The sequence below is a fragment of the Galeopterus variegatus genome, unplaced genomic scaffold, assembly GCF_000696425.1.
Source record: "Galeopterus variegatus unplaced genomic scaffold, G_variegatus-3.0.2 Scaffold97, whole genome shotgun sequence".
Taxonomy (NCBI): Eukaryota; Metazoa; Chordata; class Mammalia; order Dermoptera; family Cynocephalidae; genus Galeopterus; species Galeopterus variegatus.
This window is the reverse complement of record NW_007726208.1, coordinates 832,982-859,394: the sequence shown is the minus strand read 5'-3', so window position 1 is coordinate 859,394 and position 26,413 is coordinate 832,982. Positions and strand designations below refer to the sequence as shown.

General features: G+C 35.1%; 1 protein-coding gene across 3 annotated transcripts; it reads left to right on the top strand.

The window, feature by feature from the left end:
• Window positions 1-20,843, top strand: FAM76B (family with sequence similarity 76, member B). Of its 3 annotated transcripts, none has more exons than XM_008583345.1 (11): window positions 1-143; window positions 971-1,035; window positions 1,960-2,014; window positions 3,549-3,704; window positions 5,497-5,696; window positions 8,732-8,779; window positions 8,968-9,048; window positions 9,700-9,832; window positions 12,850-12,951; window positions 18,182-19,393; window positions 19,451-20,843. In XM_008583345.1, exons 1-10 carry the CDS (start codon window positions 57-59, stop codon window positions 18,269-18,271), a joined length of 1,017 nt encoding a protein of 338 aa, XP_008581567.1. In that variant the 5' UTR covers window positions 1-56; the 3' UTR covers window positions 18,272-19,393; window positions 19,451-20,843. The 3 variants fall into 3 exon arrangements, with proteins under 3 accessions (XP_008581567.1, XP_008581560.1, XP_008581552.1); XM_008583338.1 differs by having other exon boundaries at window positions 9,697-9,832; XM_008583330.1 differs by lacking the exon at window positions 1-143 and adding an exon at window positions 244-664 and having other exon boundaries at window positions 9,697-9,832.
• Window positions 20,844-26,413: the final 5,570 nt, after the last annotated feature.

Below are 26,413 nucleotides of genomic sequence, written 5' to 3'. Positions count from 1 at the left end.
CCTGTAGGGCTCCGCCTCGGAGCGGGCGGCGGCGGCGGAGGAGGAGACTGAGCAGGATGGCGGCCTCGGCCCTGTACGCCTGCACCAAGTGTACCCAGCGCTATCCCTTCGAGGAGCTCTCCCAGGGCCAGCAGCTTTGCAAGGTCCGTGGGCTCCGGGCGGGCGGGGTTTCCTTTGCTGTAGCCCAAGGGGGCTGGGTGTCCGCCGCACTGCAGCCCCGCTCTCTTCGCCGGTGCCTCGGGGGCTGGGGAATCCGGAGCCCCAATCTCCCCATCCGGGGACCCCTTTTTCTGAAGGGCTGGGCATTAACTGAGAAAGGCCCTGAGAAGGAGACAGCATCCTGCCCTCCTCCAGGCGGCCCAGGAGGGGGCCGGGCCCCAGCAGCGTCCGGGGGTCTCACGGGTGGGGCTGAGTGAAGCAGCCACCTGTCTGTGTCGCAGAGAGGCTGGGGTGGAGATGTTTTCATCTCGGTTTTCTGCCTGGTCTGTCCTCTCCTTCCACCAGGAGGCAGGGGACGGTTTTTGCACTTTCTTGCTAGGAACCTGAAGCCGCAAAGCTGATGGCATCCTCCTTCCCTGTCCAGGAAAGCGAAGCGACTGGTTTGGGAACAGAATGCTCTATGATTTGGAGCTCCTCCCATCCCATTAAAGCCGGGATGCTGTCTGTGAGCAACGGTGTAAAATAATAAGTAGTTTTACATTTAACCAATCCTTGAACTCGGCCCTGACAGCTTTCTTCATTTATCTGTAATTAATAAATTACCACATCTGAGACAAAGACAACTATTCTTTTCCTAAGAAATTATATGTGATCGGCCACTTAATATGATAAATCACCCAATTGTTTATGTTGTGGGCCAGATTTTATTGATGTTTTAGACATTTGACTAGGTTGGGTAATCATTTCCTACCAGAAAAGTGAGATTTGGGACTTGGAGATAGATCCTGACTAACGTGTTGTCTTATTACAGGAATGTCGGATTGCGCATCCTATTGTAAAGTGTACTTACTGCAGATCAGAATTTCAGCAAGAGAGGTTTGTATACTGAACAGTTTTTGATTGTTAAAGATGAAGTGTGGTCTGTAAGGAATAGTTGGGGGTTGTGATCCCATATTTGTAATAAAGCATTTTTAAAAAATGGTTTAGTCTTTTGAGTTTTAAGCTCTTTGTACCTATATGGTGGGAGAGAAAATGTTGACAAAAGAACAGTGGTTATTTTATAACTAGACTTGAGTTTACACATGAGAAAGTAAAGAATAAATTATTGCTTGGAAAATGTACAGCCTTACTAATGAAAGTGCATATGAGGGTACTTCATAAAGTTCATGGAAAAGGTTAGAATTAAAAGATAATACGAATGTTTCCATGAACTTTTTGAGGGATCCTCGTATAATTAGTGTTAAGCTATAAAAACCTGGTAAAACATTAACGGACCTGAGGAAAGATCTATACTGTTACCAGTTGCTTTCCAAGGGTGGAATCTAGTAACTTCTTACCAGTGGAAGAACGCATACTTTTTTTTTTTAACTCTTGAATCCACTTGGAGGGCACCCTCAAGAAAGTAGCCTAAAAGAAGAACAAACATTTTTATTAGTAGGTGTGTGCGTGATAATGAAGAATGACCGAGTGACAGGTTAGGTAGGCACTGATATGTAATGCTGTGCATTAATAGTGGCAAGTGTGAAGGTTTGGGACCTAGATAGGAAACATTAGGATTTTTTGTTTTGTTTCCTTTCCAAAAAAAAAAAAAATACTATAAAAATGTTTGTCTTAAGTTAATAGCTGAGAAATAAATTCAGGTAAAACAACCCTAAAAATGTCCTTATATTTATATATTTTTAAAAAATTCTTTGTATTAGAGTAAGTTTTAAGTACTGCAAGTTCATTTACTTCAGCATTGAGCTTATTATCTCAGAAAGCTATGTAAATGTGATCATCTGTATATAATTTCCTTTTCAGCAAAACTAACACAATTTGTAAGAAGTGTGCTCAAAATGTGAAGCAATTTGGGACGGTAAGTATTTCTTACATCTTCATGTGATTGTTACTGGTCTATCAGTGTTCGTCACAGAGATGAATGAGCCTTTAACAAACATGTATTTCAGTGTTCTTAAATATTTCAACATACTAGGGGCCGGCCCGGTGGCGCACTGCTACAGTGCGCTGCTTGGGAGTGCGGTGGCGCTCCCGCCGAGGGTTCGGATCCCACATACAGACCGGTTCCCGCTCACTGGCTGAGCGAGGGGCGGGCGCAGCACCGAGGGTTGCGATCCCGTTGCCAGTCCAGGTCCCGTACGGGCGCGACACTGAGGGTTGCGGTCCGTTGCCGGACATGAAAAAAGACAAAAAGGAAAAAAAAAAATATTTCAACATACTAAAATATTCCATGAAAGGAATTTTCTGTAGACAGTCTGGGAAGGTGGCAACATTTAAAAACAGATTATGTGCATATTTTATGTGTATTGAATTTCAACATGAAATTTGTGAAGCTGTTCTTTAAAGACTCAAATATAGCAAACGACTGGTTATGGAGAACCTACTTATCCATAAAGTTTGTGTAATCAAACTTTTTCCCCCCTTCAGAACCTCAAGCTATTTTTAAACAGCAGCACAATTCAAGTATTTATTTACAGATGTCATGACATTATCTTAGTACAGGTTGTCTACATGTGTGAGTATATTACAGTAATTATTGTTATATTATACTGATATTATGTATTATTGGTCAAAGTGTTGACTTTAAAGCTCTATTTGACCCTGAATTGCCTTTTGAATATCAAAGAAAATCAAGGTATGTTTGTATAGTTTATGTTCAGTATGCTTGTGCCAATTTTTTTTAAATTGAAAACTCAACTGTAGTATATATTTTTGTATCATCTGTACATTTATGTATGATGAAAACTTAATTTTTTTGGAACAAATTTTTTTTTTTTTTTTTTTTTAAAAGATGACCAGTAAGGGGATCTTAACCCTTGACTTGGTGTTGTCAGCACCGCGCTCAGCCAGCGAGCCAACCGGCCATCCCTGTATGGGATCCGAACCCGGGGCCTTGGTGTTATCAGCACTGCACTCTCCCGAGTGAGCCACGGGCCGGCCCTTTTTTGAACAAATGTTACAGTAATTAAGCTAACCAGGATATTAAGTTAGTTCATTCCCCCAAATCTGGATACATGAGACTTTTCTATATATGTGTACCTTTATTTTTATTCTTTGAGGTCTTTTTCATGTGTAGCTTATATATTACATAATAAACTATGCAAGTTGTAAATATACATATTTCTCATGTTCTTACTGTGTAAATGTTTTAATACAGTAACAGTGAGTTTCCTCACTCTAGAAATAAATATTAGTTGAATGAATAGAAAAATGGTAAATGTTATGGAATGTGACAGGATTACATTCTTGATAGAAAACTAATTTTTTATACATTAATTTTCTTACTTAATCCCAGAAATATGTATGTAACACTGGGTATATTTTATGCAGCAAATATTTAATATTTAATATTTTTAAATGTCCATTAAAGAAAACGTATACCTGTTTTTCAGCCCAAGCCTTGTCAGTACTGTAACATAATCGCAGCGTTTATTGGTACCAAGTGTCAGCGTTGCACAAATTCAGAAAAAAAATATGGACCACCTCAGACCTGTGAACAGTGCAAACAACAATGTGCTTTTGATCGGAAGGAGGAAGGAAGGAGAAAGGTGTGTTTAATTTATGTTATGACATCTTAAGGAAATTAAAGAAACTGCCACACAAGTTGGAAATTATTATAATTAATACACTGCTGAGACATGATATGTTCTTTGGGTCTCAAAGCAGGTAGTAAGAGGAAAGTTCAGCAATAGTTTTCTCCTTGTTTGCATCGTGTGTAGATCCATGTTGATCAATTAGGATTACTATAATTTAAAAAAATATTTTGTGATGGCTATTTTGTACTATTTGGTTATCCCCTATTTAGTTTGGGAGACTTACTAATTGCTGTTTAATAAATCCTTTCACCTACTTAACCATTTTCCTGGTTACTTGAAGTTGCTGGTGTGAAAAAATACCTGATGGCACATTATCACTTAAAATTCAAAGTTAGTCTTGTGCCTTTTGATATGGTCTCATATTTGAAACCATTGTTTGTTTTTCTTTACCTACAGTGACTTAATAAGTATGTGTGTGCATGTGGCATTCCTCTGCTGATCAGCATTCACACAGGCCTCCTGTTGTCTATCAGTATCAGTTGATTTGGAGGATGACTGTCTTTGAGAGGCTCCCCCAGGTCCCCACACAGCAATGTATGTACCCTAGTTGTAAGACATGTCCCTCCAACAATTTTTGTGTGAACAAACAGAAGACAGAAACTTGGTTTAATTTTTTATAGGTTTAATCTGAATTTTGGAAAGAAGTTCCTTTTCCTCTTCCTTGACACATACAGTTGGTTTTCATTATTTGTGGTAGTTATGTTCTATAAAGTTGCCACAAGCTCTGAATTAGTAAATACTGAATTGTTGCTTCTAAGGGAAATAGGGGATTAGGTTCCTGCCTCCAGACAAAAAATGTTGGTCTGTTGATCAATACATAACCTTATTTTGTGTGTATTTCTGTTTAAAGACAACATACTTAGTATATATATTGATTAATTGAAATCATGGCCAACAGCAATAATGATGCCATAATGAAACTTACCTAACACATGTTATTTTTTCATTAAGGCACATCACAGCCTTCTTGAGCATAGGAATACTATACAGTACTTAAGCACTTCTATTTGGGACTATTTTAAACATTGAAATCACCAACAAAAAACACAAAAACTTGAAAAACATAGCATTAAATAGACCATGAAAAGGATACTTGTTTACAGTATGGGAGCTAAAAACAGGAAGGCAGAGCATCACTTTGTTCCACCTCAGCTGGGAACGTGCTGTTGGGTGACACAAATTTATTGCTGCTCTGTGCATGTGTGCAAATAACCATAAAAGCGCTATATTAATTTTGGGGTTACAGATAAATTTTAATAGGCAAATTTGCAATTACGAAATCTGCAAATAATGAGAATTGATTGTAAAGGTCATTTAGGCAGTCCTGCTTTCCTATAAATTCATAATATTTACTGTAGTGGGAAGTACTTTTATCATTTTAGTAATTACACAGTGATTTAAGAATTCAGACTAGATTTCTTGGAAGTATGTCATCAATTTATGCTTGCTTTCCAAGAATAAGAAAAAGGGTAACATGTCTCTCTCCAAATTAAAAATGGCTCAAAACTAATGGGAGTCCATACATCATCTTCACCAGTTTTATACTCCTCCAAATAAGCATTTTCACAAATTTCCTAAAAGTCTGACTTTATTTTCCATTTTGCAGATCTGTGAATGCATGGCTGCATGCATGTGTGTACGAATGTGTGAAATACAGCTGGAAGTTGGGCAGTTTATCTTACCTGGTTTCACTTACAGCCAGTGTATGGGTGCATTTAATCTAATACAAATATTTTCTTAAAAGGTTGATGGGAAGTTGTTATGCTGGCTCTGTACTTTATCATACAAGAGAGTTTTACAGAAGACAAAAGAACAAAGGAAGAGCCTGGGATCTTCACATTCAAATTCATCATCTTCATCTCTTACTGAGAAAGACCAGCATCATTCAAAACATCATCACCACCATCATCACCATCACCATCGTCACAGCAGTAGCCATCACAAGTAAGTACTTTGAAATTGTGTTCTAAAATCCTCTCTTTCATTTTAGTGCCATATATTATTTATTTCTTACAAATGTTGCTTGTGCTGGTTTAGTTTCCATTGTAAATGGTAAACTTCTTTAGTGTCTAAGGTTATGTCCCCAGTTTATTCAGTGTATAAAATTACACATATGGAATGTGTTTAGGTGTTTACCATAGTAAAAGATAGGACATTTGGAGAATCTAAAATTATGATCATATCATGAAGTCAAAATACAGGTACATCAGAGTTAATACTTCAATGATTTAAGTTAACAAAGGCCACAATATTTTTTTTGTTTAAATGATTGTTAGGATTTTTTACTTAATCTTGGAGGTTCCCAAGTATGAGAAACATTATCTTTAACTAGTAGTAGTTTACTGTTTGTTAAAACACATAGGCAAGAACCCTATTCAAATATACACAACTCCTTGATTCTTTAAGTGGCTTGGTGGGGGGTGGAGTTAACCCTTTATGTGTGCAGTATAAAATGTATTTTAAATGTGATTTTAATCTTCATGGAAAAATCAAGAACATTAAAACATGAATTCCTATAAGCACACAAATTAAAATGGAAAAAATAGGGACATAATACATACACCCATTTTCAGAATGACTTATTATTTTTTCCTAAATTTCTCTATGAGTCTTTAAAGTTACAGGTAGTTAATAAAAAATAATTCCATTTACAGAAAACTGATGCCTACCACGTTTTGGAACACATAATGGTATTTTTGGAAAATAATATAGTTCTACCTAATTAGTAAGGTTTAATTCTAAACTGTACATAGGCACCTAGTAGATTATGAGGTTTTGTTGTGGCACTGATGTTCATTTTTAACACATTGTGCTTTCTAGGTATGATAGTGGCAGACTGCAATGCATTGACTTCTAATCTGGCTATTTTGAAGAAATCTTGTGGTTTTTATATCACAGTACCCAGGGAGCAAAGAACACATAAATCTTCCTTGTTTTTGCTTCTTGCTTTAAGAAAAAATATAACAAAATAACTGTATACCATAATAACATATGTCAGACCTATTCTTAAGACTGCCAAAATGTCTCTTTGCCCTGTCCTTTACAGATAAATTTACCTTAACATGATGTGGAAAGACACAATCAGAGTATATTTATAAACATCAAATTATGTGACTAACGTAATTTTTTTGAAAGAATGTAATGTTTCCCTTTTTCGGAAGTAAAGGGAAGAGTTTATCAGTGACTTTCAATTTTTTTTCCCCTTTTGATTACTTAAGAAATACAAATATTAGTTTGTATTTGATGAACAGGCAACCAGTTTGTAGGTTGTAGAATCTGTCTTAAGTTCAGTATATTAGAACTAATATGAGGAGTATGCATATTTCGGTAGATGATGATTGGCAGGGATGGTGGTGGCAGAGAGTGGTACTAGGGTTAATCTGGATCCAGGAATGGACAACCCTCAGAAGTCTAAGTAAGGAATTTCAAGAGTTTCTGATAAATGATTATTAATATGATCGTTCTCACTTTTAGGTCTGGTTAGTGCTTTTAATTCATGTGTGATTATATGGCTTGCTAATGCTTATAATGAAATTTGTTAAAGAAACAAAATGGTAACTGAATTCCTCAATAGGGTTGCCATTCATTGTCACAAGTAAAGAATAACTCAGGTTGATAGGATTACAACTACTGTTTCCCCAACCTGGTATTTATGTATAGCTGATTCTTAAGGACATGATTTATTTTCTACTTTTGCTTAAAAAGCTTCTACAGCTAAAACAATAGTAAATTTTGCACAGACACAGACAAATATATCTACATATATCTATTTTGAATGAGGGTACTTCAAAAAGTTTGTGGGAAAATAGAATTAAAAGATAATATAAATTTTTCCATGAACTTTTAAAAATATACTCATAAATACTGGGATGGTACTAAGTGCTTTTGCATATATACCTCATTTAATACTCATATCCCGGGCCAAGCCCGTGGCGCACTTGGGAGAGTCCCGCCACAGGTTCGGATCCTACATAGGGATGACCGGTGCGCTCACAGCACTCACTGGCTGAGCGCAGTGCGGCCGGTCTCAAAAAGGACAAAAAAAAAAAAAATACTCATATCCCTATAAGATATGTATTATACCCATTTTACAAATGAGGGAACTGACACTCAGGGATTTTAAGTAACTTGCCCAAGATCACACAGCCCGGGTCTAACATCTCTTAAATTGTACAAATATGTGGTATCTGGTTCATAGGAGATGCTCTACACATGTTGAGTGAATAAGCCAAGGGTTAGTGAAGGATTGACTGATGTGCAAATATAGGAGAAAAAAATGTAGGATTCATAGTGAATTATAAAAAGGTTATTAGTATTAAGGCGAAATGGAAAAGGAATCATCTTGTAGTATTAATTATACATAAGAGTAAAATCATTTGTTTACTGTGGAATTTCCCAGTATTTTCAGCATGACTTCTCCAGACTACTGACTAAAGAGAGATCTGACTTTAGAGAGTATTCTTAGGAAAGCCAGGAAGAAATCAAAAAAATTAAGATATTTCCTTGTTCAACTTGACACACTATTGTGAGCAACTTTAGCTACTCGAAAAGAAGTCTCTATTTAGGATTATTAGGAAAGCCTGAACTTTAAAGACACAGATTTTCTGCTGAAATGGTAAGGGTAGCCAAAGTATAATGACTTTATAATTATAGAACCCTGTTGTAGTTTTCATGCTTTTATACCCCAGCCCTCAGTATGATATTAAATTGAATTAAGGAGATCCTGATAAAAAAGAAAATTTAATTTCTATTATCATACCTTTCTTAAAGAACTTAAGGCTAGTAGGGACTTGATTAGAATCTATATCATTGGAACGTGATTTATTCAGTATATATTAGCTTAGTCTGAGCACTTCATTAAATTTGCGTTTTTCTGAACAAAACATTATAAACAATTTGATTCTTTTGAGAAAGAATACTGGTAAATGTATATGTATTAAATAAATATTGTTATTGGATGTCATTTATATATTTTTCAGAATCAGCAATCTAAGTCCAGAACAAGAGCAGGGACTATGGAAACAGAGGTAAATACATTAACATGTTTTCTGAAATATTTTGAAATGTATTTTTATAAATGCGATATCCCTTCAATTTTGTTACTTAGGCTTTAAAAAGTCAATCATGTTTAGTAATATTTTGAGGGAAGAAGAATAACTTATCAATTAGTATGTCTGCCCTTTTTCCTCTAATTATTATTAATGTTTGATTTCAGCCATAAATCCTCTTCAGCAATTCAGAATGAGACTCCAAAGAAAAAGCCCAAATTGGAATCTAAGCCATCTAATGGAGATAGGTAAAAATGAATTCCTTTAGTGTTGTAAAAATTCAACTTAGTTGAATAGTTATGGTTGGTTGCCAGGTATTATTAGATAAAATAGAAACATGTATCTTCTACATTGATGACTTCAAGTCACATAGAAGAGTAAACATAATCAATTTTTAAAAATTTAACTTTATTTTGGCAATAAGAAAGTGGCACTGAAGTATGTTGTTCTATTTGGGGAATAAATTTGGGTTTTGAAAAAAAAAATCTGAGTAGAGAACATTTTCTTTATCTTAATCTTCAAAGAAACACAAATCTAATTGTGATATTTTAAATTGACCTGCTTAGAAAATGTTTTTAGATTTAAAATATTATGTGTGACTTTGTTTTAGTTCATTAGCCAAAAGTTTGCTGATGTTACTGTACAAATTGGCTGCCTATTGCTTTACACTAGAAGTATTGACCCCCTAAAAGCTAATACTGAATTATATTTCTGCAGGTGTATGTAATGTGTGCCATTAGTAAGGTAATTTGCCAGTTGCATCCATTTCTGTCAGGTACATATTTTTTTGCATTAGCCTTAAGGATGTTTGTGGAATTGTCTAATTTATGCAATTTGAACACCTGCTAATTTTCCTTCTACTTCATTTAACTGTGCTTTGCTTTTTTCTTTTTTAGTAGCTCTATAAATCAGTCAGCAGATAGTGGGGGAACAGACAATTTTGTCCTTATAAGTCAACTGAAAGAAGAAGTGATGTCACTTAAGCGTCTCTTACAGCAAAGAGACCAGACCATTTTAGAAAAAGATAAAAAGGTAAGAACATGGTTCAGTGACCCTGGTAAGATTTACATCTTGACTCTTGCTTGATAATTACAAATTACCTAGTATCTTAATAATTTAAAAATGAGATATAAATAGAATGTTGTGTAGATTCTTGTGATTTGAGAAAGTACTTGAATATAGCCTTTGATCATGAATTTGTATCAATCCCGATCAAATAACTGATGAAAAGTAATGGTTTGGGAATTTCCTGTGTAGTAGTTAGTGATTAGCAACAGATGTCTAAGATCACTTTATAGGAAGTAAGTGTACTTATTGTAACTTTGTTTATTAGTTAAGAGGAATATCAAATATGTTATCCATTTATTGAAAAGAGGAATGTTAACAAGTATAGCCAGATTTAAGGTTTTCTTATGCTATGAAATCAGTATAGCCTAAAAGTGGTCAGGCATGGAGCAAGAAACAGGAGTTTTGAAGTATTTAGCCATAGCGGGGTTAAAGTCCCATTTGTAATACATTCTGTGTGACATTGTGCAGAGTGCTTTCACTTCGGCAGGCCTCAATTTTCTCATTTTGAAAATGGGAGCGTTAATACTATCTCATAGGATGATTATGATGATTAAATTAAAATGGAAAGTATTTACTACAGCTCCTGGCATGTATGTTTAAGTGCTCATAAGTGCTGTTACTGATGTTTATCTTTGAGGGTAGAACCTACTTTTGTACTTGCTTTATTGTTCCCGACAGTGTAGTTTGACCTATATCAAAACAGTATGCAAGAGAAAAACATTGAAAACAATTCTTTTAAAATAATGAACAAGACATGATTATAAATATGTATATCCATTATGGATCTCTGAGTATCCATTGTAGTGTTTGAGTCTGAGCTGGCTTTACTTCTGGCATTCTACTTTGGTACATTTTCCCACACCTTGATGGTTAGTGGACTTAAATTATTTTAATACATTTTTGTTCCTTTGAGCAAATTCAGGATATGAAAATTAGGATTGACATAAAAGACAAAAAATAGGATAGTTGTGGGTATCTTTTTCTTATGGTTGTTTTTGATTAACAGCATTTTTAAAATTTATAAGCTTTTTTTTTTTTTTTCCCTTTTTGTCGTTTTTTTCGTGACTGGTAACGGGATCGCAACCCTCGGTGTCACGCCCGTACCGCGACCGGCAACGGGATCGCAACCCTCGGTGTCGCGCCCGCACCGCGCTCAACCAGTGAGCAGACCGGTCTCTATATGGTATCCAAACCCTCGGCAGGAGCGCTGCTGCGCTCCCGGGTGCCGCACTCTACCAAGTGCGCCACTGGGCCAGCCCAAAATTTATAAGCTTTTATGGAAATTTTTTCCATGCACAGAATTTCAGAGACAGTTCTATCCCACAAAGCCAGGTGTATCTGCATTAACTTTGAGAAACAGTGAATAAAATGCTAAGCTTACTGCAACATATCAGTGATTCCAAAACCAAGTAGTAATAAGCTGTGGAATATTGACTATTTTTTTTAGATTTTTCTTTTTCTTTCTAACGTGACTGTTCTGTGTTGGTGCAGTTAGTTGTTTTTTGCTTTTGTTAGTGTCCCTTTTTAAAAAAAAAACAAAAAAAAAAACTAATGGGCATTGAAATTAGCAGTGTTGTAAGGAAAATAATAATTATAAGCCTAAAATAGCAGCACATTTTCACCTTTTCCTTGTAAGTCTAAGACAACCAAGTTATTTTTCTGAATTTATTTCACAAACAGTTATTCAGTGACTTCGAGAACCAGACATTGTACTAGATCATAAGAATACAAAGATGTATAAATGAGACTTATCTTTGAGAGGTTCATAGTCTGGAGGCAACACACAGTGTAGAGGTTCATAGTCTGGAGGCAACACACAGAGGCAACAGAATAATTATGTTAGCTAATCTGGTTTGAATTGGCATTTCAGAACAGGAATTCATTTGTAATATAGAAGATGGAGAGAGAGAATTTAGTTACTCTTTGCATTTGACCAAAGTAAGAGCTTTTATTCAGAAAGATAAGAATGTAAGACACTATGCCTTCCTTTCTCTTTTTCTGTATGTCTTTCAATTTACTAGCTACCGAGTAATTACAAAAAGAATGTGCATACCTATAAAGCTGACATAAGGAAAAAGATTTAACAATAACCTGAAGCTGCTTCTGCATGGTTCTGATCAATGAAAATCACATAACAACTTATTTTTTAGTTTGAAGTCATGAGATATTGTACTTTTGTGCGTGTCGTTTATATTTATGAAAAAATTGTCACGTAGCCTTCTTTGCTTCCTAAAACCACTGATTTTTTTCCTTATATTTGTCTTATTTAGCCCAGGTTTTATAGTAACCACCTTTCCCATCTCATCCTATGTTAGTTATATTTCTGTGCTTTGTCCTCCTTTTTTACCTCAAGTGTTAGGTGGTGGCGTGTACATAATCCTGGACATAAACTTAAAAATAAAAACAATACAGCTCTTGATTGATAAGACATTCCTCTTAATATAAGGGTACTTGAGAAAGTTCGTGAAAAAATAGAATTAAAAGGTAATATGAATCTTCGCATGAACTTTTTGAAGTGCCCTAATATTTGCCCAGTGTGAAACTTTTTTCTTTTTATTATTGAAATATTTTAACCTGAAATCAGTTTTAATATTTACTTTTATATTAATGTGAAGTACATTTGCATTGAAGCATTTCCCAAGGTATTAGCCATTAAACTTTCCTGTTGGCATACCAGTTGCCAAATTCTGTGTCCAGTAAAGTCACCTTTAAAAAACCCAATAAGGCAACATCTCAGAAGTTTTACTGATGGTCACATATCATCTTAACATTAAATTATACTACAGTAAAGCAAATAGAATTCATCATTTTACATAACAAATTCTAGGTAAGTTGTAAAACTCAGGAAACTGCTATTAACATCTTCCACTTTTATCATGAAGTGTGGGTTTATTGTGAAGAATATTTAAAATGATCTGTGTTTGTGTATGTGCACATATATAAAATATACTATATGTATAATTCTTTTTTTAATATTTCAGTTAACTGAACTAAAGGCTGACTTTCAGTACCAAGAGTCAAATTTGAGAACAAAAATGAACAGTATGGAAAAAGCTCACAAAGAAACAGTGGAACAACTTCAGGTGAATGACATTATTTATACAAAATGTTAGGCAAGGAGGGCTAAACTTGGCTAAAAGCATCTTTTGACTTAAATTGGTATGCCTGTTCTGTGCATATTAGGTGCATTTTAAGTTGTGACTGTGACTTTGTAATAGTTTTTAACCCTGATCCCATTAAAAGTTATTTGAAAAAGTTTTTATTTGAAATTACTCGAAAAGTGACTTGGTGTATTAATCCTAAATACTTTTGCCTAAACTTCAAATGGAGTTTTCAGAGGAGGAGATCATTGGAGTATGTTCAGTTGATCAAAAGCAAAAATTTAAAAACAGATTCGTGAAACTAAGGTGAAAGTAAGGTCTTTAATGGCAATCATTCTTCCTATTTCCCTCTAGATAATAAGAAGGAAGGTGGGTGTATAAAACCAATTCTCAGGGACTGGCCATTTAGCCCACTTGGTTAGAGCATGATGCTGATTTAAGTTCAAAGATCCCCCCATTGGCAGTCATCGAAAAATAAATAAAACCAATTATCAGGGACCTCGAGTGGAGATGATTTATGCTGCCTTCAATGATGGAGTCAAGAGAGCGTACTTAACCTATGTACTGTGATTTGGAAAGTGCCAGATAGAGTTCTGCTATATGCCAGTAGCTAGTGATCCATTGCAAAGGGTATTAAGCAGGGTTTAAATATACAGAACAATAGATGGCAAAGTCAAGAGTCACATAGTAACAAAGAAGATGGTACCTGATGTCTGGCATGCAGAGATGTTGAACGTCCAACAAGGATACAGATTATTCCCTTATTAAAGCTTGTTCTTAGCACCTAGGTTTCATAAAATTTGGAAATCAGACCACACTAAATTAATTATGCATTCTCTAATTTATACATTCTGACATTTGTAGAATTAATCTTTGAGTGAGGGTTTTTAAGGTTAAGAAGTTTTAATTCTTAAAATCTTAGATTATGCCAGCATTCAGACTTCAGACTTGATGGGAGAATACAGCTTCTGAAGGATGGAATTAATACTGCCCCCCCCCCTTTTTTTTTTAACATTGTAACATCAAGGGATATTTGCTATTCCTATTGACTTCAGACTTGATGGGAGAATACAGCTTCTGAAGGATGGAATTAATACTGCCCCCCCCCCCCTTTTTTTTAACATTGTAACATCAAGGGATATTTGCTATTCCTATCTTTTGGTTTTGTATTATTCACACTTTTTTGCAAGTAGCTTAAATTGAGTAGGATTTAGGAACTTACTGAAATTCAGGGTACAGATTGCCTGGTTTTAACTTTGATCTTACTGTTACAAAGAATTTTGAAGAGAACCTCACGTAGAACTTGGGACATTGTAGGCATTCAAATAATTTGTTGAGTGAGAGGTGATTTATGGAAATACCTATATGCTCTCTGTCCTGAGAGATTGCTCGTATCATGTCAGGCTTGTACATTAATTACTGTTTTTCATCCACCAGCAAGTATTGTTTTTAGTTTGATATTCTTATTTTTCTCATTCAGTTATTAATGCTGAATGATTACCTGTAACAAAATCTTCCGCCTGATGATTTCTGATGTAATGTGATATAATCAAAACTCTGGAATAGATCGAGAATGAATCAACAGACTAACTATGAGTGGTACTTAAATATGATTTAACTTAGTACTTCCCACTGTTCAAAACAGTAGTTTCTTTTCTTTTCTTTTCTTTTTTTTCCTTTTTGTCTTTTTTTCGTGACCGGCAGCGGGATCACAACCCTCGGTGTCGCGCCCACACTGCGCTCAACCAGTGAGTGGACCGGTCTCTATATGGGATCTGAACCCTCGGCGGGAGCGCCGCCGCGCTCCCAAGCGCCGCACTCTACCGAGTGCGCCACCGGGCCGGCCCAAAACAGTAGTTTATTTTCTGTTTTTGTTTTTTTTTTTTAAATCTTACCTGCAAGCGTGGAGGACCTGACTTCAGTTTAGCCTGATTAGTATCTTAAGCCCACCTCTTGGGTGGTAGCTGAAGTTTCATATAATACAAAAGTAACTGATATTTATAGAGAAGTAGGACATTTTCAACACGATTTTATATATGCTGTCTTATTTGCACCTTAAAATAACTGAGTTATGTGGTATGCCCATTTTATAGATGAAACTGTGGTCAAACAATTAGTGAATAGTGACACGGAAACCTACATCTTCTGACTTAGGTTTAGTTGTACTTCCCCTGTTCTGCACTGGCTCCCACCACCTCAGGTTACTCAAGCTTTCCATTTCATCCTTGTTATCAGAGCACTTTCCTGTATCTTTTGTGTTATCGCTGGAGACATTCTGTCATAGTTAAGTGCCATCTTTTTACCCCACTCCCTTTAGCAGCCAGTGTACTAGTAGGATTCTCTACTGAGGTGAGTAAACATAGTTAACTATTTTTCTTATCTTTGTGATAAGGAGTTGAACCCTTTAACACAAAATTTATCTGGCTCTAACAGCTCTTAAAACTTAACTATCAAACTGAGGAATAAGCACTGTACATTGTAAAAAAAAATGGTCTAAAACACTCCCCCAAGACCCTCCAAATCATCTAAAATACTAAGAATACCAAATAAAAAATTCTACCGTTTGTTTAGTTAGGCAAGAGGCTAAAAGGGAAAAGAGTAACTAACATTTGATTGCCTGCTATGTACCAGTCACTGTGTTAGGCTAAGTGTTTTATATATTTGATTATATATTGATCTTTCAACTCATTTTGAGTGGGGTGGTGGAGTTTCTGTTTTACAAATGAAAAAATATACTTCAGGTTACATAGCAGGTAAGTGGCAAACCCAGGATATAAAGCAGGATCTGTGTAATTCTTAATAAAGATATTCTTTTCTTTAGGGCAACATTTCTAACCTGCTTAAGAGTTTTTAAATGATTTCATTGATTTTTGCAGGGTGCATAATAAGTAATTTTAGGATAAAAAATTTAAGTGTGAATATATTTAAATATGGCATTATAAAATTTAATTTTAATGTGCTTAAATTAGAATAAGACACTATTCTAATATACTTAAATTAGAATAAGATGTGTCCATTTAACAACTGATATGCTGTTTATTTTCTTACATAATTCATCAATAAATAAATACATTAGTGATATGGTTAGGGAACTAAATATATAAATGCAGATTGAAAATTAGCTACTAAAGCATTAAATGGAAAAACTGCTTTTAAGACCTTATGTTTGAGTTCTTGGGTTTTGTACATAGACTATGAAAATTATAAATTTATTGGTTTTATTTAGAAATTTACTTTTTAATCATTTGGTATGTCCATATAAACATTTTTTTATATAAATTTCAGATCTGGTGGAGGTCTGTGAGGCAAATTTATAGACATAGATTTATTATGCCCTTATTTGTATTTTAAAATTTCTTTTTTAAAAATTTCCTATTTTTAGCCAGGGGTTTTTCATAATTAAATAATATATAGGTAAGAATTAAAGAAAAAATTTAAACTACCACATTGACTAGAACTGGTTAGCTGAGCAATAAATCAATTGATTGAGTGTGCTACTTGATTCTCCCTAACTGGCAGGCATATAAACTCATTTTATTTGTCCTCCCATCTTCTCAAACTGTTTAGATTTAAAGGAAAAATTCTCTTTAATTCTTGATGGTTTTCTTAACCCTTGACTTGGTGTTGTCAGCACCACGCTCAGCCAGTGAGCGAACCGGCCATCCCTGTGTGGGATCCGAACCCGGGGCCTTGGTGTTATCAGCACCGCACTCTCCCGAGTGAGCCACCGGGCCGGCCCGTCTTGATGGTTTTCTAAATTTGAAATTGGTATTGTATTTCGAATTAAAATTCTTCACTACCATCTTATTTAGTAACACTTGAATAGGGAAACCCTGTAATCATGCAACCAAACATAAAAAATGATTTCATTTGCACATATAAGACAGTACTGAGAATACTGGCATTTTGGAGGTCATAGGATAATTAGGAAAAATTTGATTGGAGAAGGGTGGGGAAATGGAAATACAAAGTCTAGAAAAGATTTGTGTTCACGAAACCACTTTAAGGTGGCAAACAGAGAAGGCAGGGTGTTATCTGACCATACAAAAGCTAAAATTAGAGTAGAAATTGAAGCACGAGGCTAAAAAAGTCTGTCTAGGTAATAAAAAAATCTTGAAACCTGTGAAGGAAAAGTTTTCAAATATAAGCCAGAGGATATCTTCTAAAGTTTTGTTAACATTAGGACAGTGTTCAGGCTACAAATTGTTATCATTCTCCCAGTTTTGGCTCAGAAACTTCAAAAGTGCTTAATTTGTATAAATGGGGGATCCATATTATATATATTATATTATTACTATAAGTTTCCACAGTTGAGAGACTGCATAGGGTGGCAAAGGCAGTCAAAATACGGAAGTATTTACTGCAGATCTCTACTTCTCCATTCCTCCTCACTAAATGGTAATGATAGTCATAGCACCTTGGCTCGAGGATAATTGTCTTTGTCACTGATGGATGAGACATTTGCTAATGAGTGCAGATTCAGTTCAGAACTTTGTCAAAGTGAAGTTTTCAATCTTTGTTTAAAAAAAAAATTTAGGTTTTCATGAAATTGAAAACAGTGATGATATGGAACTGCTCAAATCACACCAAAGCCAGTGCCCAATAATTAAATGGCAATTAAAGGAACAAAAGTAAGATCAGAAAGGGTGGTTCTGATGGGTGCTTAAGAAAGTGAATAGTTAAAAGAGTGCCTTTGGCAATTCTTAATGCTTTTGCAAAAACAACTTTTTATGCTTGTTCTACAAAAAGCTAAACATCAAATGAAAGACCTCAGACAGCTTGCCAGGAAATATTCCTCCCAAATCAACACTTGATTCATTCTTTGATCTTATTAATTATAAAATACATCTTATTTTCATAGTTTTCATGTTTTTAGGATAAAGGGGCAAACATTTTTTCCATATTTAAAATTTGGACCTTCTTTTAAGTGGATTCATTTTGTTGCCTTTTTTGTAACCAATTGTATCTTTGAACAGTTATATTTATATTTATAAAGAGGGCTGATAAACCAATTTAGAAATTTCCTTCTACCTGTCCAGCCTTAAAGAGATGAACCTAAATATGCCAACTCTTTCATTTAATCTATTAGCGTTTCAATGAAATCTTTTGTTATATAAATGAAAAGAACAGCACTAAATGAGTAGTATTCTTCAGCCTGACTCTTAATAGTATTTTAAACATTTTTAATCTCGATTGTTTTTGTTTCCTACAGGCCAAAAACAGAGAACTGCTCAAACAGGTTGCAGCATTGTCAAAGGGTAAAAAGTTCGACAGAAGTGGAAGCATCTTAACATCTCCTTGAGAAAGTAGTTACTTGTTGAGTGTTTCTGCTTACAATGTAAATTTGGGGGAAAAAAAATTCTGTGAAGCCCTTTCTTAAATTCTGTGTAGTGGAAAAAAATATTTTTGAACGCCTAACAAATTGGTGTGTCTCCCGTTCACTTTTGTAATGAAACACAGCATTTTTTAAGTTGTGGAACATTGAAATAAACTTCAACTGGTTTGAAGTAATTTTTTAATTATTTGTATCCAGGAACTTTTTTGCCAGCAATAGTATTAAACAGTTGTAAAGGAGTGCATGAGTAGTGCTCTTTATAAAATGCAACATGCAATAATAGAATAGGTGTGGTCTCAAGAAGTCAAAGCAGCAGGGCTTTTTGTTTTGGTTTATGTTTTACACTATACTAATTTCAGATAAACAGTTTTCAACTTAGAAATACAAAACTTTTAAACAAGGAAAATGGTAAACACTGGTTTTGGGGGGGAATTGTGTTTTTACTTTGCATCAACAAGAATTTAGTAGAGAATTAAATGGTGCTTTTGTTAAATGAACTTCAGAGTATATGTAAATATGTTTTTAAAAGTTATGTCATTAGCATTAGTAACCTAGCATTTTCATTGTTGCTATAGGAATTAATGTTTATTGTACAGTATTCAAGGTAAAATGTGTTTTTGTTTTGTAAAAACTACTGTAGATTTTTACTTACAAGTGCCTTTTTGCCACCTAATGTTTTTATTTATAGGAATGCTGATCTCTTGTACATAGTTTGTTTTAAAATCATGTTTAATAAGTGTTTGTATATAATGCATATGTACAGAAGCTTATTTCAAAAGGAAATCAAAGTTGCATTTGAGGTAACATTAAGAACTAACTGATAATGCATATAGATTTTAGAACACTTTGTGGTTAGTTTTATGTGTGGAAAGGGAAGCTGTTGGTCATTGAATTCATTTAATTCTGGCAAAATACTTCCCCAAAGATATAATTTTAAATCATTTCTGATAGAGTAATTTTATTTTTTATGTCATATGGTTTCATTTTCATATTTTGTGAGTTACATGTTTTACTCTTTTTAAATAAGATTTATGATATTTCTACAATGGTCCATATATCTGCTTATCCTATAATGTGTGTTTATCTAAGTTAATATTTATCAGCACCACACTCTACCGAGTGAGCCACGGGCCGGCCTTATCTAAGTTAATATTTATGTACACATACTTAATTTGTAAATTTAAAGCAACTCTGGAAGAAATTAAATAACTTTTTAATCCAATCAGTGATTTTCTTTGAATAAATTGGAATGTACTATAAGATTCAGGTACTGTTTATAAGTAAATTGTCTCAAAGTCTTTAAAATTGTCTATGAAAAGTAAAGGTAGGGTGGGTGAAGGTAAGTTATGTGAAGTTATCGATTAATTGTATTCTGATCCAGTGGTTTTCAGCCTGTAATGGAATTGATCTCCTACTTATTATCTGGTCAGACAGACTTTTAGTTCAATTTTAAAGCATCAGGCATTGCTAAATACACTGTATAGAGAGTAAAGAGTTCCTTCTCTTAGGAATTTTTGGGCAAAGATAAATTTGTTTCAAGTAAACAGTTAATAAATTTACCAGTTTTGAAAGTTTTTGTTTTTAGATAAATATTGATTATGAATGTCATATCAAAGATCAGCTTTCTTAAAAATACATGTTGATTGTAACAATTCTTTTTAACATGACATTTTTCAGTAGACTATTCCTATACTTGTTCACTATGAAGTGATACCAAATAATTCTTTGTCCAATTTGGAAACATAATCTAGTGTAATTTTCGAGTGATAGTAAAAGATTGAATCAGTCAGACTTGGAAAAATTAAACTAGTTTATTTTTATGAGATCTTCATATAATAATCTTCTTACATTTAGTACTCTCAACCGTGATAGATAATGCCTTAACATGGATTTTAATGTTTTCTATTCTGGTTTCATAGCCATTAGTCTGCAGTGATTGTTGTGCATTTTAAAGTAAACCATGTAATAGTTTGTATACCTTGTGGGAGGTGCTGCAAAAAAAAGTTGCCCCCACACCATTTTAGCTAACATTAAAATTGAAAATTGGTCTAAATAAGCTTTGTAAATTCTAAGGCTAAAACCTTTTAGGGGCTTCACACTGTTTAGTCCTAATTAAATACCCTGTCTTTATTCCGTGACCTGATTTTATAACTTACACTTTTTTTCAATTGCATAAACTAGTAATTGAGTCCCAGTCCTGAATCTGTAGTATATTGATATAATGAGCTGATACTCTTTATATGTGGACCTGTAAAGAGATACTATGCTGTGCTGTATTGTGCTTTTTAGCCTGCTTTCCACTATTAATTAGCATTTACCAGTGAGGGTTGTTTGGGCTCAAGTTATTTATGTATTAATAGCCTGTGAATATTGCAGTCCTTTTTAGGTTGTATTGGTCTAAATATGCATTCTCCAGTGAACTGTTAAGCTGTTCACATGTATAGACTGTTGAAATACTGTACTTGTACACATCTGACTGTTGACATTTTGTACTTTTTTCTAAATCCAATATTTCACAATAAAATTTGTCAAAATCTTATTAGTTTCCTATTGTTGCTGTAACAAATTACCACTAACTTAGTGACTTAAAACAACAAAAATTAATTCTCTTACAGTTCGGAGGCCAGAAGTCCAAAATCAGTTTCACTGGTCTAAAGTCAGGGTGTTGGAAGGGCTTGGTTCTTCTAGAGGCTCTAGGAGAGAATCTGTTTCCTTGCCTTTCCCAGCATCTAGAGCTGAATTTCTTGCTTTATGGGAGCTCACTAACGCTTCATCTTCAAAGCCAAAAGTGTAGCATCTTCAAATCTCTATGCTTTTTCCATAATATGGCCTTCTCTCTTTTGTCATTATTATCTCCCTTTGTTCCCTCTTATAAGGACCTTGTGAAGACATCGTTGGGTCCACCTGGATGAACAGGATAATCTCCCCAACTCAGCTTCTTAACTTAGATCTGCAAAGTTCATACTGCCATAAAAGGTAACCTTCACAGGTTCCAAGGATTAGGGCATGGACATATTGGGGTATGATTACTGAGCCTACCATAAGCTTCATCTACATTTCCCCCATTTTCCCAGTATGAAGTTCTAAAACAACAGGAGAGAAGTTGCTCAGGCCAGACATTAGAAACTATTTTCCTATTTGTTCATTCAGCCCACTTTAGTGCAACAGTTATTTTCCTAGGGGGCAAAAAAAAAAAAAAGGGATATAATTTTTAATTGAGCTGTTACTTCAAAGCAACAATAAAGGAAATCAAACTGTAGTTGAGTTCTTAAAAACTTTGGAACATGACTAGTACTATGCTAGATTATTTGATAGGATAAAAGTTGAAGAAATAATTCTTTATAGGCTAGTTGGGAAGAGAATATAATGAAAGAAAAAATCTGAAACTTAACTTTGGCACTGTAAAGTGCAATAAAAAGCTAAAAGCTTTTACTAAGGGCATTCCAAGAATTGTGGAAAAGGGATAGTCTAATTTGTTGGTTTCTCAAACTTTAGTATGCATCAGTTACCTGGAAGTCTTGTTAAGCATGTTGCTGGGCCTCAACCCCAGTTTTTGATTCAGTAGCTCTGGGACGGGGCCCAAGATTTGCATTTCTGACTTCTCGGGTAATGCTGATGTTTCTGGCCCAGGGCCCACACTTCAGAACCAGTTCTATAAGAAAAGGCATGAGGAGAAAAAAGTAATAGTTTAAGGAATAATGAATGGAAGGCATTTGGGGAAGAATTAAGGAGTGAAAGGTTATTGGAGTTTTGGCAGAGACACTACTAGATTTTTGAAAATGAAGTGATGCAAGGCCGGATAATTTTATACTTAAAGAAGAGTATAGCAATCATTTTTTCCAACTCCTTTACTTTATAGCCAAGGAAGCAGCATCAGTGAATGGTAAATGACTTATATATTGTCTTTTACTAATGGCCTGCCATTTTCCAAAAGGAATTTGAGGTAGCTTGATCTAAGTGACTGCATCTAGCTGGTTTGCCACACAAGTGATAATCAGTTTTAAGAAGGTATTTGTACAGTCATATCAGACATAGCCAAGAAGTCGATTGGATATGACAAGCTTATGGGCAGAGAAAAATCATTTCTAAACAATACCCTGACAAGGTGCAGAATTTTTTTTAAATTGACAAGCTGATAGATAAAAGACCAATTTTTTCTCTCATATTTAATGCTGCTATGACTGCAGTTCAAATATGTAGCACTAGTTACCACTTCTTAAAAATATAATCTGAGAAGTTAGATGATTAGAAAGGATTAGAGACTAAATTTTGACTGAAAAGATTGACCCATTCTGAAACGGGGAAGAAAAGATCAACAACCCTATAGAAAACTGGGCTAGAAAAATGAATAGACAGTTCATAGGGAAAATACAAGTGGTTCTTAGCCATATGAAAAGATGCTCAACCTCACTAATAATAAGAAAAATGAAAATGTGGAGTTACTATTTCTCACCTATAGACTAGCAAAATCCCAAGTCTGACAACATACTTTGTTGACAAGGTTGTGGGGAAACAGACATTCTCATACACTGTTGATGGTCATTGCAAACAATTCAATTTTAGGGAATCTATTCCAAACATAAACTTACAAAAATTAAAAGACATGCACAAATCTATTACAAAATTATTCACAACAACAAATATCAGAAAACACTAGAAATCAGTATGGGCTTGGTTAAAAACTATGGTATATCCACACAATGGATACTATGTGGTGGTCAAAATGACTAATCTATGATACATTGTTAACTGAGAAAAGCAAACTTCAGAAGTGTGTTATAGCATGTTACTGTTTAAGAAGGGTAGGGCTACACACACACACACACACACACACACACACACACATCTGCCTATATTTTTAAAAATTGAAGGCTTAACCATAATTAAAAAAAAAATAGTTACTAATAAGGGGGGAGATGGGAGGAAATATGTTTGAGGGGACAAAGTTAGAAGCTAGACTTCTTTGAATACACCATGTTTTGATGATTTAACTCTGGTGTCATTTAAATATTTTTACAAAATAATAAAAGCAATCTCTAAAAAAAATGGTAAATGTACCTAAGTGTGTATCCAGTTGGTGCCATAACCAGATAGAGAACTAGTCTAAGTGGTATAAAATGCAATAATTTGTACATCCCTACTGGAATATGCCCTAAGGAATAAACAAATTGCAAAACTTCATTTTAAACTTTTGACAATAATATTATTGTTGGTGGCAGTGTTAGTATTGTTGTTCTAAGATTGTTGTGTGGGGTAAAATATTGTGAGATAAGTCAAGTGAATAATTATGTGATATTCTAATTCCATTAATTGCTTAGGACTGGGATTCTTGACTGGAGAGAAAGTTGAGTAAAATCTGTGTACACCTATTTTTAATTAGAACTATCAATGTAAACTCAAAATAGTTTATTTAAGAAAAAATAAAACATGTTCAGCAGGAAATGTATGAGATGAATCTGCAACATCTTGTCATACCAAATAGCAAGAAAGATATCAAGGACTATTTAGAATGCTCTCAAAATGAATGGCGAGCCAATTTGAAAATAGCACAATTTGAACATCAGTATAGAAAGTAACTGCAATGGATTGAAACATTGAATGTGCTTAAGTACATGAATTCAAAATGATACTAAGTAAAGAGATAAACCATAAAAAAAAAAAAAAAACCAAAGCACTAATTGATCACCACTGGAAGATGCTAGTGAACTAATTCATTATTTTGAAAACTAGTAAATAAACACAAAAGAACTTAATATTTCCTGCATTTCCCATACAAACTATACCATTGGGTAGATAAGTAGCAGATGAAGGGTAGTTTCTCTTTGAAAAACCATTTCATTAAATGAATGAAAAAGGAATGATGGAATTACAATCATTTTGTAGCTTCTAATGGAGAAAAGCATTGGACATCAACAGCTACTAAAATTACACAAACACATTCTCACATCTGGTACTTTCTGATGGAGGAAGACACTGCTACCTTTGCCCAAAAGAATAAAATCTAAATCTGATTAATCATTTACCAATTAACGGGAAATAGAGAAGACAGAGATCATGTTGAATGACACCAGAAGGATGCAATTGGCACAACTGTTTCTTCAATAAGTTGCAAGGGGAAAAAGCAATGGTGGGAGAACCTATAGTGCAAGAGGTACTTAGGAACCATCAACTAATCACAGTGTCTGGATCTGCTCTCTGGATCTTGAATCAAACTTAAAAATTTTAAAAAAATGCTTTAACTTTAAAGAAAATGGCAATTTGAACACTGACTCATTATGTAATAATAAGAAATTACTGTTAACTTTTCAGGTGTGATAATGGTATGGCAGCTATGTTTAAAGAGTACTTCTAAAGACACCTACTAAAATATTTAGAATGAAATGGCATGAGGTTTGGCATTTGCTTCAAAATAATATAAGAAGGGAGATAAGGAAAATATAAATGAAACGAAATTGTGAGTTGCTAATTTTTGGAACTGGGTGATATGTACAGTGTATGGCAGTTCATTATACTATATTGTTCAACTTTAGTGTAAGTTTAAGATTTTTCATAATAAAAAGTAACACCACCACCCAGTTATGCACACCTTTTAGTACATGCTCACTGAAAGTATGAACAGTACAAGAAAGTAGAAATAGAGAGGAAAAGATCACTCACAATTTAACTACCTCAGTAAATTCATGTTTCTGTTTTGTATATTTTCATCCAACGTAATCTGTGACTAATAGTTATGATGATGCCACAAGATAACCTGGATTCCTGTTTTCATCATTTCCTTCTCCCCCATTGCCCCATAACAAAAGTAATCCCTACATTAACCAAATCCCTAAACAAAAACCAAAAAACAAAATCCCCCAAAGCCTATTTGTTGTCATTTCATAGCCATACATGTGAGGCAGAAGAGCCTATTATTTAAAACCATTATTTTTCGAATCAAATCTGGCTTCCAATCCAGCTCTGCCATTTGCTACCTAGAGGTCTTGGGGGTATATCTCTTCATAGACTACGAGTTTGTTTCCTCATTAATTTATAAAGTTGTTAAAGAGCATTTAATAAGAAAAAGTATCAATATACAATGCACTTTACATAATCTCTGACACACAGGAGATTTACAATATGATTAGGTAATTTTTAACATTTATTTAATCAATTAAAAATCTGTAAAGGTGGCCCATGATCCTCGGAGACTACCCGCCCTGTGGTACCAGCGCATGACCCAGCAAGTAAACCTCTTCGCCACCGCCTGACTTCATCCCCAGCCCCGCTGAGTGCATGTCGATCAGAGAGGCACCAAGATCTGCAGGGACCATGCACCCTGCGGTGCCAGGTGCCAGCGCATGACACAGTAGGTAGGCCTCACTGTTGCTGCCCAACTCCATCCCCAGCCCCGCCGAGTACACGCTGATCAGAGAGGTGCCCAGCTGGAGAAGCCCAAGATCTGCAGAGACCACGAGCCCTGCGCTGCCAGCAGGTGACCCAGCAGGTAGGCCTCACCGCCGCCACCCAACTCCATCCCCAGCCCCGCCGAGTGCATGCTGATCAGAGAGGCACCCAGCCAGGGAGGCCCATGAACCTCGGAGACTACCCACCCTGCGGTGCCAGCGCGCAACCCAACAGGTAGGCCTTGCCGCCACCACCCAACTCTATCCCCAGCCCAGCTGAGTGCATGCTGACCAGAGAGGTGCCTCCTCTGGGAGGCTCAAGGTCTGAGGTGACCATGCACCCAAGGCACTAGTGGGCAACTTAGCAGACACTGAGGCAGCCATACGAAATTGGCAGCCCCAGCAGCATCCTAGCCAGACAATAGTGTCAAACCAGTGGACTGGGAAATCCCCTGCCACAATGACTAAATATAAAGGAAAGATACCAGAAATATGAAAAATCAAGAAAGTACATGACCAAAGGGTAATAACTCTCAAGCTCTAGATCCTATAGAATAAGAAGCCCTTAAAATGTCTGACAAGGAATTTCGAGTGATAATTCTAAGGAAACTAAAGCTAGAGAAAACTCAAGAAAACTCAGCTAGATAACACAATGAAATGATAAAAAGCATACAAGACCTGAAAGAAGAAATGTACAAGGAAATCAATGCCCTGAAAAAGAATGTAG